Source organism: Mus caroli, chromosome 11, assembly GCF_900094665.2.
Source record: "Mus caroli chromosome 11, CAROLI_EIJ_v1.1, whole genome shotgun sequence".
Lineage (NCBI taxonomy): Eukaryota > Metazoa > Chordata > Mammalia > Rodentia > Muridae > Mus > Mus caroli.
The window spans coordinates 3,180,290-3,199,881 of record NC_034580.1 but is presented as its reverse complement, the minus strand read 5'-3'; the positions used below and the strand labels follow the sequence as shown (position 1 = coordinate 3,199,881).

The window sequence follows — 19,592 nt, the reverse complement described above, 5'->3', positions numbered from 1 at the left end:
GGGAGCATGGCAGCATCCAGGCAGGCATGGCACCGGCAGAGCTGAGAGTTCTACGTCTTCATCCAAAGGCTGCTAGTGGAAGACTGACTTCGAGGCAACTAGGGTGAGGATCTTATGCCCACATCCACAGTGACACACCCATTCCAACCAGGTCACACCTATTCCAACAAGGCCACAACTCCAGATGGTGCCACTCCCTGGGCCAAGAACACACAAACCATCACAGACAAGGTGTCTGTTCACAGCAGTAAAACTCTAAGACAATGATGATCCTGATTTGTTAGTCCTGCATCAATTTGTTGGCATCCATGCCTTTCTCCTCAATTTATGACCATATGCTTACAATTCCCATCTTACTCTACAGGTGCACATAGAGGTCCGTAATACCTTAAGTTATTCTGGTGCTCACATTATTTCAATGTGCCTTTCAGGGTGCCTTATTTCCTGGCACCACAGTACGGCAGCCCCATAATGTGCTATCTATTACCAGCTTTGATTCCTCCAGTAAAGGATGTGAACTTAGAATTCACAGCTTTTGTTTATAAACATTAGTCTCATCAATGGGAAATATCTTTCAGCTCTCAAAGCTATCCCAGCCCAGCTCTGTCACCTTCCTCTAAGCTGCTAAGCATAATACTGTGATTTACGGGTTTTCTTTTTGACTTATGTGTAGGTGTCTTACCTACCTGTGTACCATATCTACAAGAGCGACAAGAGCTCATAATGGCTAAGCCATCTCTCCAGCCCTGACTTATAGTATTTTAAGTATCAAAGCCAGGTATGGTGATGCATATATATAATCCCAGCTCTCAGGATGACCGAGGCAGAATCTCTTAGATGAGACCAGCTTGTTACAAAAAAGTATTGTAGACCCTCATAAGCTGATTGGTTCTTCTTTCTTTAGGGCACTGTGAGAGGTTGGGCTTGCTGCCGTGGTCTCAAACCTCTCTCCTTAATCTATCTCCACAGAACATTCTTTTCTGCCCACCCCACCCCCAAACCGTATTGTCTCTTCAATTAAATATTTTAACTTTTTTTGCTTTTTAATTATGTGTGTGTGCATGTGCATGAGTGCAGGTGTGCTGAGGCCAGAGAGCATGAGGTTCCCTGAAGCTGGAGAGAGATGTCTGACGTCAGTGCTGGGACCTGAGCTGAGGAGTATCAAGTATTCCTAACCATAGAGTCATCTCTCCAGCCCTGAAATGTCTGACTGCCTCACTCCTCATCTAACTACTCTGCATCTATGGCTGCTTATTCTAAAGTGCTTCATGCTTCATTATGCAGTTCAGCTTCACTGACAACATCTTCACTGACTTCCTGACATTTCCCTTTTATTTACTCCTTTTTCTTCCAACAGAATAAAGCTCCTTGAAAGAAGGTTAACAGTGTCTTTTAAATTTATCAACCAATGTACAAATCACCATGTACACTGAATTCTTCTTATTGCATTTTTACATCACTATTAGTAAGAACTACACAACTTACTATACAAATATAAAATTTGCTACAACTAAGAATTATGTCCTGAGGTTAAATAATACTAAGATTACAGTCAGATAAGGGTTTTTATATTTGAGCAAGCCAGCCAGCCAATATCCAGCATTCTCTGTCACACAAAGGAAATGCCATGGCAGTGTGGGGCTGTCTGCTATGCACTTTTGGCCTCACCAGTGACAAGTCTCTCCTGCTGTCTGCATCCCACACCTTTTCCTTGCAGTCCCTTTTTCCATCCACAACTAAAACTGGCTCCTACATCGATACCGTGAAGACCCCAGACTTGGTGATTGTTAAGTGTAGGAAGGAAGTGTGATGACAGCTGTACTCACAGACCTCTTAGGGGCCTCACCTTTTTCCCTTCAGTGTCTCCACAGTAGAACTGTTCAGCTTTGGTCTTTCCCATCACGACAGGGTCAGCAGCCTCTAGGTGGGAAGGGTTAGCCACCAAGGACAGAGTGATGTTTCTGTCGGTCACACGGTTGATCCTGCGGTGATACATGCCCAGGTGGTACTTCATGTCCCCAGAACCCTGATGATAAAAATGACAAGTGATGGAAGTGGTGGACACACCTTTAGTCCCAGCGCTTGAAAGGCAGAGACAGGTGGATCTTTAAGTTTGAGGCCAGCCTGGTCTAAAGAGTTAGTTCCAGGACTGCAAGGGCTGAAAAAAAAAGTTTTAAAAAATTAAAAAGACAAGTGGTGTTGGTTGGAGAGGTTCACTCTCAATGGCAGTTCTACACATGGGATTTTGACTCCTAGGGCCTAACTGCAGGAGGACAGGGAGGCTCTCCCCAATATTATACCTCCCAGACACAAATATAGAGCTACTTGGGCAGAAGGAATATCCTTGCCCCAGCAGAAGGAATATAAGGCTGCAGGGTAGAGAAGGTTGGCCAATTCCAATAAGGAAGGCAAACTGTGAATGGTGTGTAAGAGCAGAGCTTCAGTTAAGACAGTATTCTGAGAAACCCATGGCTTCAGGGGGTCTCAAGCAGGCTGAGACAACTGTAGTGGACATATCTCCATACAGAACCTCACCTCATCAGCTGCCTCCAGCTTTGAGTCAAACTGACAGAATATTTGCTCCAGCTCCTTCCTGATGACATTGGCAAGCACGTTCAGCCGTCCTCTGGGACACAGAGAACAGTGAGTAAATCCAGGGCAAAGCTGCTCCACCCTGCCCCGCCCAGGACACAGAAGCTCCTCGGTTCGTAGCCCAACAATAGTTGTGATTCAAAGCTGATATGTGCCGGGCAGTGGTGGCGCACGCCTTTAATCCCAGCACTCGGGAGGCAGAGGCAGGCGGATTTCTGAGTTCGAGGCCAGCCTGGTCTACAGAGTGAGTTCCAGGACAGCCAGGGCTACACAGAGAAACCCTGTCTCGAAAAACCAAAAAGCTAATACATACACCAACTCGCTGGCCACTGGGCATACTGTGCTACAGGCCACAGACAAGAGAAAGGCAGAAAGTCCCAAACTACTAACCCTGCTCCCTGCCTCTCCAAAATCTCAGCCAACAGTCATTGCTACAAGTGAGGTAGCAGTAATGGCACCGGGGTTGGTTTACTTATGAGACACTTCCATTATGTAGCAAAAGCTAGTTTAGAACTTATTGTAACCCAAGATAGACTTCAATTTTGTGATTTTCCTGCCCTAGCCTCTCAAGAACTGTGACTATAGACAAACACTACCACGTCCATTTGGATTGAATTCTAACAAAAGTCCCTATAGAATGAAATACAAGTCTAAGCATATTTGGCTTTGAGACTGACTCTGTAGTCATGCTGACATAGGAGCGTAAAGACCTCAGAAAGCGAGCCATCTTAATACCCTCAGGCACTCTCGATCTCCTGAGGGCCTAGAGTACCTGTGCGGCATCCCCATGATCACATAGTCCACTCCATTTGCACTTGACATATCAATGATTGTCTTGAGGGCAGGGATCAGCACCTCACAGCCTTCCAGACCAAAACGCTTCTCCGAGGACCACTTTCGCTGTAGGAACTCCTCAAACCTGGATGGAGAACCAAGTAACTTGAAGAGCAGTGTCCATAGGACCAGCCTCAATGTAGCATTCTCAGACGACAAGAGTGTACAATGGAGGGCCAACTCTATTCTGGCCAAACTTAACACATACTTGTGGCTATAGCCATTTTCATGCCTGGAGGACAGGCTATACACCCCTTAAACAGTCTGGGAGTCTATGGCCCAAACCACACCTCTTTTAAAAAAAATATTAAGATTTATTTACTTTTTATTTATATGAGTACACTAGAAGAGGTCATCAGGTTCCATTACAGATGGCTATGAGCCACCATGTGGTTGCTGGGAATTGAACTCAGGACCTCTGGCAGAGTAGTCAAAGCTGAGTCATCTCTCCAGCACCCCCCAAACCACACCTCTTTACCTGGTGGATCGTACAAGCCTGGCCAGCAAGGTCCGCTTCTCCTCATTGGTGAACTGCATGATTCCAGGGGTCTCAAACTTCTGTCGGATCCACTGGCATTGCTCCAAATCATTAATGAACATGAACTCCACACCAATGTGTTGGCAGTAGGCCATCTGTCCACATACATACAGGGACACAAGAGTCACTGGTTGTATTAGTTAGGGTGAACAGACACCATGACCAAGGCAAGTCTTATAAAAACAACATTTACTTGGGGCTGGCTATACAAACCATCACACTGGTGAACATGAACTGCATCCCAAGTGTGCCAGTAATAAGCCATTTTCCTGACCACCACTCTCTATACCAGCAAGGGTATGTTTGACCCAACCGCATTGTATGAAGATACCACTGCCCTTTTATTCAGGCCAGGGAGAAGCAAACTTCCTTTTCCCACCCGAGGTGCTACAACAGAAGGCAGAAATCAAGTTGCAATCCTCCTGCATGAGCCTCTCCCTAGTTCCGGAATAGGCCACACTTATCTTCTGAGGGCTTCTAACAGAGCTTCTTAGGATCTGGGTTATGGTACACTGAGAACCCGAGGGGTCAGGGCCAGGCTAATAAACAACAAGTTCATTATCTTCATGGGAAGTAGCAAAGACCATGCCAGCTTTTGGACTGGATCCTTTTCTGAGAAAGGTAGTCTGTCTTTACAGCATGTCCACCAGGCACGAGAGAAAAGCCAGTGAGCTGCTTGAAGACTTCAAATGCACTACGTAGACCAACTTGGCTTTGAACTCAGAGATTCACCTACCTCTGTCTACCAAATGCTTGGATTTGGATTAAAGGTGTTTACCACAATAATAATAATAAATAATAATAATAATAATGGCATGTGACACCGTGCCTGGGTAAAAGCGCAGGTCTTGAATAGACCTAACAAGTCTACTTGAATCACACCTGTGAAAGGAGGTAGCAGTCAGTTATGCAAAGGTGGAGACCAGCAACAGAGCTGGCTCTTAGGGAAAGAAAGTTAAGAAGAGAAGAGAAATAGACTATAAAACTGAAGGGATCTTGTAAATCCTCCTCAGGATGCCTAGCTCCAGTATTCTTGCACAGACTCACGGTCCTTGCTGAGCCTTTACCACCTATACTGCTATCTTGGAGGCCCAGACCACAGGTGTGAAAGTAAGCCAGGAGCAGCCAGGAGCTAGCAAAGGCAACAGCAGGGTGCCCAAAGCTGTGACATCACAGACCCACAACCTCAGCCATCCATCTTCAGAGAGCCAGAAGCCGAACACAAGCCCAGGGACTCCATCTGGTTTACACAAATGGGCCCACCTAGCATTGGTAGTTAAAGGCTTGTTGAATTTATGGTCAGGTGCCTGTTCTTTGCCTAAACTTCTGTTCACAATATACTACAGCTTTTGTAGCCAAGAGAGAAGTCATACTGCTGGGAAGACTTCTGAAATTAAAGGGGTTTTAACCGATCTACATGACATTTCTTTTTCCTTTTGGATTTTTGAGACAGGGTCTCACTATGTAGGCTTGACACTTTGCTATTAGACCAGGCTGGCCTCAAACTGAGAGATCTTTGCGCCTTTGCCTCCCAAGAACTTCTAAATTAGATTAAGCTATCCATAATTTAAGCTTTGAGTCAAACTCTCACCAATCTATTGTCATGTCTCAGGTTCTGCACATGATCAGCAGAATACGGTGTGCTTCTGTATAATTTAGCCCCGGAGCAGCTAGTAACACCAAGTGTCACAGAGGCCCTTATCTGCCTCTCACTGCCCTGTGTGGCCTGCTGATGGGGTAGTGCTGAGGACAGAAGACTTCCCTTGGTAACTACTGAGCTGACCCCTGCAACAGCTGTCTGTTGCCCAGGTCCATCCTTTATGCCCTTTAAGTCCATGAGGCAGAACTTCCATTACTGAACAACTAAAAGCTCAGAGAAAACAATTGAATTAAAGACTCCATCCAAACAACATTCTCCCTAACTTGTCAGCATTACTTTAGCCATTAATTCAGAGATACAGTTGGAGATCTGGCCAATAGATAATGTTTTTGTCCCCTCGATCCTTGGCTCAGTTTTCAGGAGAACTCAATTTCTTTTGGGAAGTTGTGTGAGTTTTGGAAACTCTTAGCTTCCTGCTCTAATGAAGCTAGTTTCTGGGGTTGAGAAGTACTACCTCTAGTTTCTTCAAGAGTTACCAGATGTGACAAACAGAGAGAAAAAGGGAGGTAGCCCTTGAGCATGCTACGGGCTGCTCACCCCTTCACACCAGGATACAGACTATTCAGGATTTACAATTTTATGAGAAATAAACAAGAGACATTTCTTTATTTTATTAAGAAATAAATAAGAAAGATGAAGGTTGGTACATACAGAAAAGCCAAGTCACTTGGGACATTGCTTCTTATGGGAGAACTGGCTTATATGGGGCATTATCTGTGTGGTTTGGATGAGATAACGTCCATGTCAACAAGAGCCAGAAGAAATATACGAGACCCCAGAAAGCCTAAGCTATAACTGTTGTCCACGGAATAATCCCAACTCGAAATAAGGAATGCATATAAGTCTCTCATTATCATACTGGCAGGGCTGCTGAACTTACATGTGATGTGTGCATGTGTTAAGTTGTGATACAATTAAACAGAACTTAGCAAATACATCTTCAGTAAGCTCAATTTTCCAAGTAAAAATAGATGAGATAAATTTTCCTATTTTATTTGAGCCAATATATTAAACATATCATTTCGACAGTTGAAAGTTATTCAGGCATTTTGCCCATTTCAAGTTCTCTAGGCTAGGTGGGCCTCAAACTCAAGAGTTCTGCCTACCTCTGCTTCCTGAGCGCTAGAATTAAAGGTGTGTGCTATCACCATCCAGCTTCCAGTGCTAATAGTTAATAGGTGGCTCTGATGAAGAAGGCAGGCTTAGACAGCATACTCAGTGTGGTGACAATAACACACAGGTGAGACCCAAAGTTAACTCACATTGGATTGCTCCTTAACAAGTCTAAGTTCACCACTCCTCCTACTGATACAGGCATGTGCTAGTTGGTGCTCTCCTGAGACGGGCCCACAGGTGAGGAAGCAAGGCAGCTAGCCTAGATGCTTTGGATGGATACAGAGTGTCCCATCTGACATTCGAATATTGTCTATACTTGTGCTAAGTGTAGACTTGGAACATGCAAAGGATGAGCTCACTGGAACAAACATTAACCGCTGGGGGACGGAAAGGCTCTGACTGAGGTGACCTAGGCTGACTCTAACGTCCAACCAGGGCAGGAGCCAGCCCCTCAGAGATCCCTGACTGTGACTATTTCAAACTGGGTTCATGAATCTGAATACCATAGCAGCAACATCTAATAATGGACCAAATCCACTCCCTTCTGAAATAGGCACCTCACTTACCCTTATATACTGAACAGTGGCAATGACCTGTCTGGGAGAGACAAGACAGGCACCACACAAGCAGCCCGACACAAAGCCAGGCTCTCAGCTACTGTTTGTAGGATATATAAACAGGTCTCTAAATACTAATAAAGTTTAGGAAGGAAGAAAAAGTAAAACAAGAATGGGAGAAATGAAAGGAAGGGGTAGAACAGGAGCAGCCACCACTGTGTAGTGCGATCAATAGCTCCAGGCTGTATAAGGGTAGAGGAAGATTTCCAGGGTAACAACTTGCGCCTGAAATAAAATCTAGAGGGGTCCAAAAATAGTTTTTTAAAAAAGTTTTTAATCAAAATGTAAGTTTCAAAAAAAAAATTTAAAAAAAAAGTAAGTTTCTAGCTATAAAACAGAAAAAAAAAATGGTTATCTTTCAGTTTCTTAAAAACACAGGACCAAAGCCAAACAAATAGCCAGGTATGACATCTGTTAGATTTTTCCAAGAACTGCTCTTACCTCCAGCCGACGGATGATCTCCCGAAGAGGAAGTGCTGGCTCCTGTCCCCCGATGAAAGTGGTGGTGGGTAACTGGAAGACCTTGTCAAGGTCAGACTCGTGTAGGCCATAGAACCCTACAGACGATGAGGGACAAGGCATAGCCATGCAGGGGTCACAGTTTATAGGAAGGGAAAAGAAATCCAAGATGCCCCAAGGAGGGAAAAAAAAAAAAAGAAGAAGAAAGAAAAATATCACATACCCCTGATGTATATGAAAACAAGCAATATTTACCATCAGAATCAGAAACCTTAACAATAATTACACACTAAGATTATTATTAGGTAAACTAGAATAAAGCTATTTATTATGCACATATTAGTCTAGTGTTTGGCAATTATTTACAATTTAGAGTTAAATTTATTTGAAAGTTCAAAGATAAAAGCCAATTTGGGCAGGTGGAAAGCGTCAAAAGAAATCAGTCAAAGGGTAAATAAAAAGTTAAGAGAATTATAGTAGAAAATGGGAACTGATAGAGAACAGCAGACCATACACATGAATCATTTAACAGTAATGTGCATACATATTACACAGTGAGTGACAAAGCTGGGGTCTCCACTGGGAGGGAGAAATAGTCACCAGGACCTAAGCAGCTGGTGGGAGACTGTTCTTCAGGATACACCTGGGGTAGCAGAGGAAAGGTTGACAGCTTTCAGCCTTGGACTAAGGGCAAGCATCTCCCTGGAGTATTTTCCCAAATTGCTAGATAGTCTGTGGTATTCTGCAGTGCTGTTACAGACCCAACCCTCACTTTCCCTATCCACGCTCCCTCAAGTAGTCACTGCAGGGGAGACGCCTCTTCATCTGAAAGCTGTTTCAAACTAGAAAGGACAGTAGGAGGCTCTGTTCTTCAGCATCGTGCTTATTTCGTCTTGAAATCAGTAAAGGAGCAACTATGAAATGACACCATGCCTTGGTTTCCAGTCTGGCGCTTACTCTGAAATAACACATCAATTCAGGAAGGGCAGCGAGCACATTGCACGGCGCCAGCACCTGAATACCCGCTGCCAAAACTTTCTCAGGCTCCAGAACTGAAAGCTGAGCCAGCAGACAACATGCAGAGCCCGAGATAAACAGTCTCGTTGTTTCTGCCTGCGTTAAGTACCTAAGCGCTGCTGTGAGACCCACGAATCAGGGAACCGAAATAAGGCAAGAAGCCTGCAAACACAAGCATGGACATGAGTCTCCAGGGTGACTTTTTTGTTTTGTACCTGACAGTTGTTATTTAGCTTTGAACTTCCCTTGCTATGTAGACCAGGAAGGCTTTGAACGTTAGGTAAGCTTTCTGCCTCTGTAGTGGAATTAGCGGTGTGCACTAACATGTCTGGTTGTCAGTCTTCAACATCAGTGGCCCAGGAATCTCTTCATGATTCTCATTCAAGCTAGGTTGGGAAATTACATTCTCTCTCTCTCTCTCTCTCTCTCTCTCTCTCTGAGACAGGGTCTTTGTGCATAGCCCTAGCTGTCCTCAAAACAGAGATAAGCCTACTTCTGCCTCCTGAGTGCTGGGATTGAAAACATGCACCACCATGCCTGGCTGGGGTATTACATCCTTAAGTCTTAAAAAGCAAGGTATATTTTTTCCAAGCCCCTTTAATTTCATTAAATCAAAAGGAAAAACCAAACCAAACCAAACCAAAAAAACCCAACTCAAACTAACCCCCCCCCAAGAAAAAAGCCCCCCAAGCCTGAAGGAAGCCGTGGTGAAAGCGGTTTACTTAGGCTCTCTCACTTGTTTCCTGTTACTGTATCATAAATACAGGACCAGCAGATACAGGTGTCTGGGAAGCACAATGCTCCTGCCTCTTATAACCCAGCTTGTAAGCTCCATGGTATTTATGGGAAAAAACTAAAATATTTCCTGTAGTTGTGTTTTTTTAGACAGGCTCATCTTTAATCCAGTAAGTAGCAGTCTCCTAAATGCTTTGATTACAGGTATGCACCACTATGCTTATTTAATATAGTTAATGATTTTTAAGAAACTTCTTAGGTTTACAAAATGCAGCCCAGGCTAGGCATGGTTATTGTAATCCCAACACGTTGGAGGTGAAAGCAAGAGGATCCAGAAATTCAAGATCGGTGGTGGTTTCAGGAAGACTGCATCTCAGACAAACCAGCAACAACCACCAAGTAAAACAAGACAAAATATCGGAAAATTCCGGATCAATGGAAGATCAGTAGATCAGTGTGTCAAAACAGTACACTCTTCAGTATAGGAAATATTCAGGTTGTGATTGATGTTGACCAGTCACGTATTCACATGCATATGAGAACTGTGTTGCTACACCAACAGCATGAAGGAGGCATATGCTCTCTGATGCTCCTTTAGGTATATTGTAATTCACAGCCCTTGGGTCTCATTGATCAGCGTCAGAAGTGTTGGACCCATTTCTACAGTCACTTGAGAAATGAACCACACACATGCTTTGCGGGGGGGTGGGGGGGAATCACTCTTTTCTTTTTTTCTTTACTAATTCTAACTACAAAATTTAGACTTTGTTTAAAATAAATAAATAAATAAATAAATAAGGTAAAAGAATCCTGTTGAAAGGGTGAAGAAAGGCAGAGATAGCCAGGGAAGTCCTGGGTTCTCTTCCGCTCCCATATCCCAGACAGGGAGTAGAGAATGAGCAGCAGAGAAATCTCAGGAAGTATAGACAACAAAGCCCCACAAATACTGCTCTAGGTGAAGATCAGGAGGGGACAGCTTCACAAGACCAGAAAACTTGAGACAATTCCTGCTGCATGCTGTCCCACTGTCTCTCACTAACTTGTTACAAGTCTGAGTATCCACATCGAGGCTTTAGGGAAGACCCAAGAATGAGTCTAAAACTACCTCCTCTCTGGGATAAAACAGGAACAAGGTAGTGCTCCTGACAGAAGTGTCCAGAGAAGGTCTGTTATGACAAACCAAATAAGATTCCAGAATTCACAATACCAAAATGTCTTTGTTTCTATTAAAAAAATTTCAAAACACACAACAGAGGTAGTAAGTTGGCTCCGTGGGTGAAAGGCGCTTGCCACCAAGCCAGATGAATGAGTTGATCCCCTGGTCCCATGCAGTGGGAGATGAGAATGGACACCTTCAATTGGTCTTCTGATGGCCACAGCCCCCCACACACTAAAAGAGCTGGGTGACCGGCCAGGCAGTGGATTCCAGAACTTGGGAGGTGAGTAGGAGGAATGAGGGGTCAAGGTTAGCCTCCGGTACACAGTGAATTTGAGGTCAGCCTGGGCTACATGAAAAAGCTGAAAAAATACAAACAGCAATCACCACTATCAACCTATTGTATAAAAATAGAAACGGGGATGGAGAGATGGCTAAGCGGGTAAGAGCACTGACTGCTCTTCCGAAGGTCCTGAGTTCAAATCCCAGCTACCACATGGTGGCTCACAACCATCTGTAACAACATCTGACACCGTCTTCTGGTGTGTCTGAAAACAGCTACAGTGTACTTATTTATAATAATAAATAAATCTTTGGGCCGGAGCCAGCAGGGACTGAGGAATCTGGACTGACCAGAGCAAGCGGGGTTGACTGGAGTGAGCAGAGGTCCTAAATTAAATTCCCAACAACCACATGAAGGCTCACAACCATCTGAATAGCTACAACAGTGTGTGCTCATAAACATAAAATAAATAAATCTTTAAAAAGAAAGAAAGAAAGAAAAAAGAAATGGAATCTTTAAAAGGTAGGCATAAAATCTCTAGCATAACAAATAAAAGGAAAGAAATGAAATGAAGCAGAAATATTTTGGCAGAAGTGGTGGTGCATGCTTTTAATTCTACATTTGGAGGCAAATAGGAGGATCTGTGTGAGTACGACACGAGCCTGGTCTATGTGACAAGATCCTGTCTCAAACAAAACAAAACCCAAAACAAAAACTAGAAGCAAAACCAAAGCAAAAATTTCAGAATGAGTGAGAAGCAATAGCCACACTCATCCCAGAAACAGATGTTAGAATTATCTAAGAGTTAAATAAAGCTATCACAAAACCATCTCAATGAGTAATTATAAAAGTGACAAATTGAAATCCTTAGCAAAAACTAAAAACATATAAAAACATATTAAAACAGGGGCCAGTGAGATGGCTCAATAGGTAAAAGTGCCTGCCACCAAAACCTTATGATGGGAGATCTGTCCCCAGATGGCAGGAGAAAGCCGACTCCTACAAAGTGTCCTCTGACCTCCACAGATGCACTATAGCACGTGTGCCTGCACATGTACACACACAGAAGAATTAGTAAATACATTTTTTAAAAAGGAAATAAAAACCCCACAAATAAATTCACTAGACAGGTTCAGTATCACAGGTAAAGAGACTTAGTGAATCTGAAGATGGAAAAACAGATGGATGAAAGCGAACATTAAAAAGCACTGAGGAGGGCTGGCGAGATGGCTCCGCGGTTAAGAGCACTGACTGCTCTTCCGAAAGTCCTGAGTTCAAATCCCAGCAACCACATGGTGGCTCACAACCATCCGTAATGAGATCTGATACCCTTTTCTGGAGTGTCTGAAGACAGCTACAGTGTACTTACATATAATAAATAAATATTTAAAAAAAAAAGCACTGAGGATATGTGCTCATGTAATTAAGGATTTTCCATTCTTGTGGGGCAAATTTCTGAAAGTGAGTACCCGAAAGGGTACTTAGAAAACAGCTGAAAACTTCCTTAAATACATCAAGAGTTTAACTCCCAGGTTTAGAAAGTTGATTGAATCCATAGGAAAAGGCACTGATGCCAAAATGTGTAACTTGAGAAAATTTAAAACAAAGGAGAGTCTCCACTTACAGAGAAAAACAATACAAAACAAAACAAAACAAAAAGAGATTTAGAGATCTTCTCATCATAAATCCTAAAAGCTAGAAAAAAGTGGTATGTTGCTCCATAACTGAAAGAAATCATATCTGTCTACTTCGAATCCTGCAAACAAAACAAGGGAAAATTAAGAGATTCTCAGGTAAGAAAAACAAAACCCCCACAAGAATCAGCCAAGAGCACAAAGGATGGTCTAAAGGAACGGGCAAAGGGAATGAATTCTTCAGACAGAAGGAGACAAGAAAAACAAGCAACCTCACACAGAAAGCAAGCACACAAGACAGGAGCAGATATAACAGACGCTCTTGTTCACGGATGAGGCAAATGTCTTCAACAGTGTTTGCTGGGGCTCCATTTCACATGGATGAAGGAAACATTTAAGACAAATACATTATACATGGAGATGAAAGGAGGCAAGTTTTTCACTCCTGCTGACCTGAGGTACAATGACATAAGTAGATGGTAAGTTAGTCTACACTGTGTAATACATACAACAACTACAAGAGCTATACGATAGATATAGCTTTATGAATATCATAAAGATGGGGGTTTAAAATAAGAGTTTAAAAATCCAGGGGCTGGTTCAGTGGGTAAAGGTACTTGCCACACAAGACTGACAATCTGGGCTTAACTCTTGGAATGCACGTGAAGGTGGAAGGGGAGAATTCAGTCCTCAAGTTGTCCTCAGATCTCCACATCTGCATATGCCCCTCTCCTGCCCTTCATTGACACATTTTTCTAAAAATTCACAGTTGATCAGAAAGTTAAAGCCAACATTCTTTTCTTTTTTTTTTTTAAAGATTTATTTATTTATTATAAATAAATACACTGTAGCTGTCTTCAGACACTCCAGAAGAGGGAGTCAGATCTCGTTAAGGATGGTTGTGAGCCACCATGTGGTTGCTGGGATTTGAACTCTGGACCTTCAGAAGAGCAGTCGGGTGCTCTTAACCGCTGAGCCATCTCTCCAGCCCTAAAGCCAACATTCCTTTAACTGTTTTGCAGGAATAATGACATAAGTAGATTTGGCTTATACAAAATAAATTGGAATTTCCCCAGGAGTTTCTTCCCGGGCAAAGGAAAAGGCTGAAGCCTAGTGTCATAGCGGTCACTTGTCTCTGTGAGCTGTCAGAGAGCAGCCCTGAAATGATGATGCTGGGGCAGCTTGGCCAGGCTTCTGGGCTATGCAGAGCTCTCGCCCGCCCACCCACTTACACCTGGACTTTCTGTTAGGACCCCAGAGATGATCTCAGCAGGGTCACTTCGCTCTTATTTCCAATGTGAGCACACTGAATACACCTTCTTTTGCTGTCTCTCACCATTGCTCTCTTTCTTTGATTGGCCTTTGGAGGATGAGCAGCTGAACCTAGCTTGTTATGGCCTCCAAGGCCCTGGCTGACACTAACAACTCCATAACAAAACTAGAAATACAAAAACCAGCAAAGTATAAAATACTACACTTACACTCTTAATATATCAGTAACCACACTGAATACAGATAACATTAAATAAAAAGAATTGGTAGAGCTGGGCGTGGTGGCGCACGCCTTTAATCCCAGCACTCGGGAGGCAGAGGCAGGCGGATTTCTGAGTTCGAGGCCAGCCTGGTCTACAAAGTGAGTGCCAGGACAGCCAGGGCTACACAGAGAAACCCTGTCTCGAAAAACAAAAACAAAACAAAAAAAAGAATTGGTAGAATAGATTTTTAAAAACTGACAAAACAAAAACTCCACAGAAAAACTAGGACCTAAGCACAGGATCATTTATAAGAAACTTATAATACTGTGACATGAATAGACGGAAAATATTACAAAAATATGTTCTGCAACATCAAGCTAATACAAAGTAGGGAATATAGTATCCGATAGAGTAGACTTCAGAGTAAACATTACTAGTAGTACAAAAAGGTACATTATGACAAAACAATCAATACAGATACCGAGAAGACAGCAATTCTAAATGCACAAGCAGCAGACTTTGTATAAATCTAACATATTACAAGCTTGTATTCCCAACACTGAGGACAAGACAGAAGATTGCTACAAGTTTAGAGGTTAGCCTAGGGTAACCAACAGTTGAACAGCCAACTGTTCAAAGCCAACTGGGCTATACAGTGAGACAATGTCTCAAGGAAAAAAAAGCTACAACTATCTGAACCAAAAATTAATAAGAAACTCAAAGGAGAAATGGACAAATCTATATAGGTAATTCGAAGATTTCAAAAGCCTCTCTCTTAAGAGTATTTTTTAAAAATCAGAAAATTGGGGGCTGGAGAGATGGCTCAGCGGGTAAGAGCACTGACTGCTCTACTGAAGGTCCTGAGTTCAAATCCCAGCAACCACATGGTGGCTCACAACCACCCGTAATGAGATCTGACACCTTCTTCTGGTGCGTCTGAAGTCAGCTACAGTATACTCATGTATAATAATAAATAAATCTTTAAAAAAAAATCAGAAAATTGTTATAGATCTAGGAAAACAAGCTTCAAACAAGACCTAACTGATGTTTACACAACATTCCACCTAACAACAAGCAACATTCTTTTCAAATGACCTTAAGCCACACATCAAGACAGATGACAGAATAGGCCATTAACACTAACAAAATATGTAGAAGGATTGAGATCATAACAGAATCAAATTAGAAACCATTAACACTTAAATATTAACACTTCTAGATAAACCAAAGGTATTCAAAATAATACAAAACACTGATATAGGGTAGGGGAAGGCACTGAAGTTATCAAAGCTTTTGGGAAATCTAAAGGAGTACCAAGATAGAAACTTAAAGTAGAAAAATATATACATCTGAAAACAAACAAAAAGGCTTTAATCAACAATCTGTTTCTAACCCTGGCCTCAGGACTAAAAGAGAAAAACAAACAAAAACCAACAGACACATAAAAACTAAAAGAGCAGAAATCAATGTGGTTGAAGAGCTCAAAACCGTGAAACCCCAGAGAAACAAAGGACTGCCCCTCTAAGATCTGTACACAGACATGCCCTTTGTAAACAACGGCAACACAACTAACAGGGTGCGAATGAAACCTGATGTCACTAAAGAACCTCAGGATACCAAAAAGATCAAAAGGAACATCATCAAATCTCTAGGTATTTTACAGCTTAGAAGAAATGAACCACAGAGGAACATTTCTCAATTTCCCTGTAAGTTTACCTTATTCCTAACAAAAGAAGGCTGCATGTAGACAGAAACACTTATTCTAAATAAAAGACTCTAAAACTGCCATGATAATGGTAAAAATAAAGCTTTATAGTCACAATAATCTAAATGTGAAATTGGTGGGAGGATATGAACAACTAAAAAAAAAAAAAAATCTGAAAATCCAAAGTAGTTCCACACAGAGAAGACCTAAAGATTTTCTTTGAGAACTGTATTATGCGTAGGTATCTGTATATGTGAGACATACATGTTCCAAGGCATGCATGTGGAGTCAAAGGCTCTCCCCTTCCACCATGTGAGTCCCAAGAATGAAACTCGGTTTGTCAGGCTTGGCTGCAAGTGCCTTAACTCACCAGCCGGATCCTACTTATTTTTGAGAAAAGTGCAAAACTCAAGGAGAGACTTTCTAGCTAACAATGCCAAAACAACTAGAGACTACGGGCAAAAGAAGTATTTAAGTACATCTTGATTTAGACATTGATCTTATCACATTCAAAATGGATCCTAGACTTAAAATTATAAGACAGTTATAGCTCAGGCTGGTCTCGAACAAGCAACACTCCTGCCTTGTTTCCCAAATGCTAGGATTATAGGTGCAGTCCACTGAGCCAATCAAAGTACATAAGGGGCGATCTCTGGGATCCAAAACTAAGGGAAAAGTTAAAATCGACAACAAAAGCACACAGGATGAAAAGTTTAATAAGGTGTCTATCACAAAAATGAAATCTTTTTGCTCAGTAGACCAGTAGTCTTCACCATGTGAATCCTTTAAAACTGCATTTCTATATCATGTGATACTATTCATCACTAAAACACTAACAACCTAGGTGTCTCCATAACCAACATCCAAATGTTAATCCTCAAGTTCCATTTTTATAGCATTCATAAAATGACAACAGTACAGAAATGGAGAGGACGAGAGTCGTTTGCAGGGATTACACTTTGAGGCAGGGTTTGTGTGCTGTAGTCAAACTTGGGGGAACTCCTAGAGGTTATGAGACCCAGTCATCCTTACAGCCGCATGAGTCTTCATTTGTCTCAAAATGTGAAATTTAAAATTTCATAGGGATTATGATTAAGACAAAGGAAAAGAAAAATGTCTTAAGAGAAGCCTGCAGAGAAAGAAACTGGTCAAATCAAAGAGGCGTAGGAAGAGAACATAGCAGGCAGATGGCCCCAGCACCTCAACTCTGGATTCCTCAAGGGCATTCTACCCGGAAACAAGGGTCAAATGGCACCCCCAGAAAGCTTAATACTCTGGTTGTCTTTCAATAAGAGAACAGTTTAGAGACCTTGTTCAAAATGCCCCGGAAGCAGAATCTGAAGGAATCCAGAGTCTAGCAAAACCCACCAACAACACAGAGGAGGACACGCCACCATGCAGAGCTAATGTGGCCTCAGGCTCCTACAGGAGCTAAGGGGATAACGCTGCAGATGAAGTTTATAGCACAGCGATTGTGAAGCATGGATATGATGAAATGCTTGTCAGAACACAAAATGAGCAGAACGAGCCTACACCAGGTCACAGCTCTACTTGTTGGTTAATAACTAAGTGAAAGGAAAAATATTTTAAAACAATTTTAAAAATTGTAAAACACTGATAGATGCTGTGTCAACTTTCCCAAAATCACACATGCTAGGAAAAGTTGCACATACTAATCAAATGAAGTCCTCAACTCCAGAAAGGTCAAAGGCTCATTATTTTCATACCTCCTACTGTTAGCATTCGAAGTCGTTCCTTGAAAACTGCAAGATCTGAGAGGCAGAGTGGGGTAGCATGGGGGAGTGCAGAAGGAAAAAGACAGGTGAGAGTTAGTTTAAAACCTCAACACCAAAATTCTATACCATCACCACAGAAATAGGCAACACAGATACTGTAACACCAACAGAGGGATGGAGGAACAAATGGAAGGACACACACATACATACAACACACACACACACACACACACACACACAGATACAAGGATGGGTTTTGTGATCAGGGGTTCAACTGCTGTGACCTGTTTTGGTAAATGTAGGACTTGTTCATAGAAGAGCTGGATAAGGTAAATCAAAGGACAGGAAGGCCACTCCCCTGACACGGGAAAGCCACCAGGCAACACCATTTGATCCCACTGCTCTAACCTAACCTCAAGAGGCCACTGACAGTTATGCATTTCTAGACCACTATGTGTGGTGAAAGACAGAGGAAAAGAAAAGGAAAAGACCTGATGTGTGAAGTAGCCACCTTTCAGAACTGGGTTCAGGGAGCAGTCGATTGTAAGAGTAAGAGGATGTTTAGTCTTCCTGCACAAGATGGCAGAACTGGAACAGAAGAATTCAACACCCAATGACCCTTAACAACACACAGCTATGCACACCTTCTGCTGCCTTCTACCTGTAAGCTTTCAGGCACTTCTACCCCAACTTTCCTGGCCACTAGTGAAGCTCAACCACTTACCAGATATATAAAAGTCTTCACCCAGAACCATGGTCCAGAGCGTGCACATGAAGGCAGCCAGGCACCTCCTCTCCAGCAGAGGTTCTAACAGACTGAACAGATCCCAGTGAGCAGGCAGTCTCATTAAGACACCTACACTGTACAAACACCAGGCAAAGTCCTGCCTTCTTCTCCTAGGGGCAAGCATCTAAGACCTGAGCACCCAAGCTCTGCACAAACGCAACAATGTTCTGCTTAAGGTGAGGGTGGCGATTTTCCGTTTAGAGTCAAGACAGACCAGGTCAACAACCTGATCCTGCAAAGCTCAGACGCAGGGGAAGGCTTCAAAGGGAACTGAAATTGTTCATTCTTGTTAAAAAAAAAAATCTGAATACCATATGAGACAGTGCCTGCTCTCTGGGTATTGGGTATGCAGATACTTTTATTTCTTTTTTTCACTTTGAAAACAAAGACAAAGGACGCAACCAAAGAGTGAAAGAGCACTACTGTGCTGTCATTATAGAAAGCACAACTGTCTCTCTCCCAGCATATCTGAGGACTCTGAAGTCTCCTCAGCACTTACATTTAATTTAGAGTGTGGATGTGTCACTGGTGTAGACAAGCTGTTAGGGACACAGCTGTGTTACTTCTAAAAGATAAGGATGCACATGGGGGCTAGGGGTGACAGACGTACCAGTTCTCAGGCACACACAAGGAATCCCTTGTTCAACACCTAGGGGCTATGATGCCCTTTGAATACAGCTTCAAGAGACCGGCTTGTGGTATCCTAAGGAAGCTTACTGGGCACTACTCGGCTATCTGAGGTTACACAGCAGGCAACGATAAACGATAAACAAATCACCAAAATGGTGATTAAAAAGCAATTCTAGAGCCAGGTGGTGTGGCAGACGTGTAGTTCCAGCTACTTGAAGGGCTGAAGGAGGAGGGTCATTTGAGCACATGGTTTTGAGACCAATCTGAGCAATAAGAATGACTGCAGCTCAAAAACAATGCTAGACCAACAGGGTTTACACTGAGCTCCCAGCTCACCCTTCTCAATGCAGCAAGAAAGTCAGAAGGATGCACAGGAACACTGACACCTGCGTCTAAAGCCACAGAGCAAATGCACATTCATTTAAGCAGCTCAAAGCCCAACAGCGTTTTGGACTTAATTAAAACTGACTTTTAACTAAATGTAAGCTCATATCCTAATACTATTAAGAACTTACAGCCGAGCGTGGTGGTGCATGCCTTTAATCCCAGCACTCGGGAGGCAGAGGCAGGCAGATTTCTGAGTTCGAGGCCAGCCTGGTCTACAAAGTGAGTTCCAGG

The 19,592-nt window shown here is 42.7% G+C and overlaps 1 protein-coding gene across 9 annotated transcripts in view; it reads right to left on the bottom strand.

Annotated features, from left to right (window-relative positions):
- The window catches only part of Ogdh (oxoglutarate dehydrogenase), a 64,531-nt gene that overhangs the window by 13,696 nt on the left and 31,243 nt on the right, over nt 1-19,592 (bottom strand). For 6 of the 9 annotated variants that reach the window (XM_029484250.1, XM_029484255.1, XM_029484251.1 and 3 more), the window contains exons 5-10: nt 17,549-17,593; nt 7,799-7,914; nt 3,905-4,059; nt 3,365-3,511; nt 2,536-2,626; nt 1,847-2,026 (exon numbers count right to left, since the gene is read on the bottom strand). In XM_029484250.1, coding sequence (XP_029340110.1) covers nt 1,847-2,026; nt 2,536-2,626; nt 3,365-3,511; nt 3,905-4,059; nt 7,799-7,914; nt 17,549-17,593 — 734 coding nt within the window. The remainder of the gene's footprint in view (nt 1-1,846; nt 2,027-2,535; nt 2,627-3,364; nt 3,512-3,904; nt 4,060-7,798; nt 7,915-17,548; nt 17,594-19,592) is intronic. The other 3 variants (XM_021177876.2, XM_021177870.2, XM_021177871.2) reach the window with 1 other exon arrangement.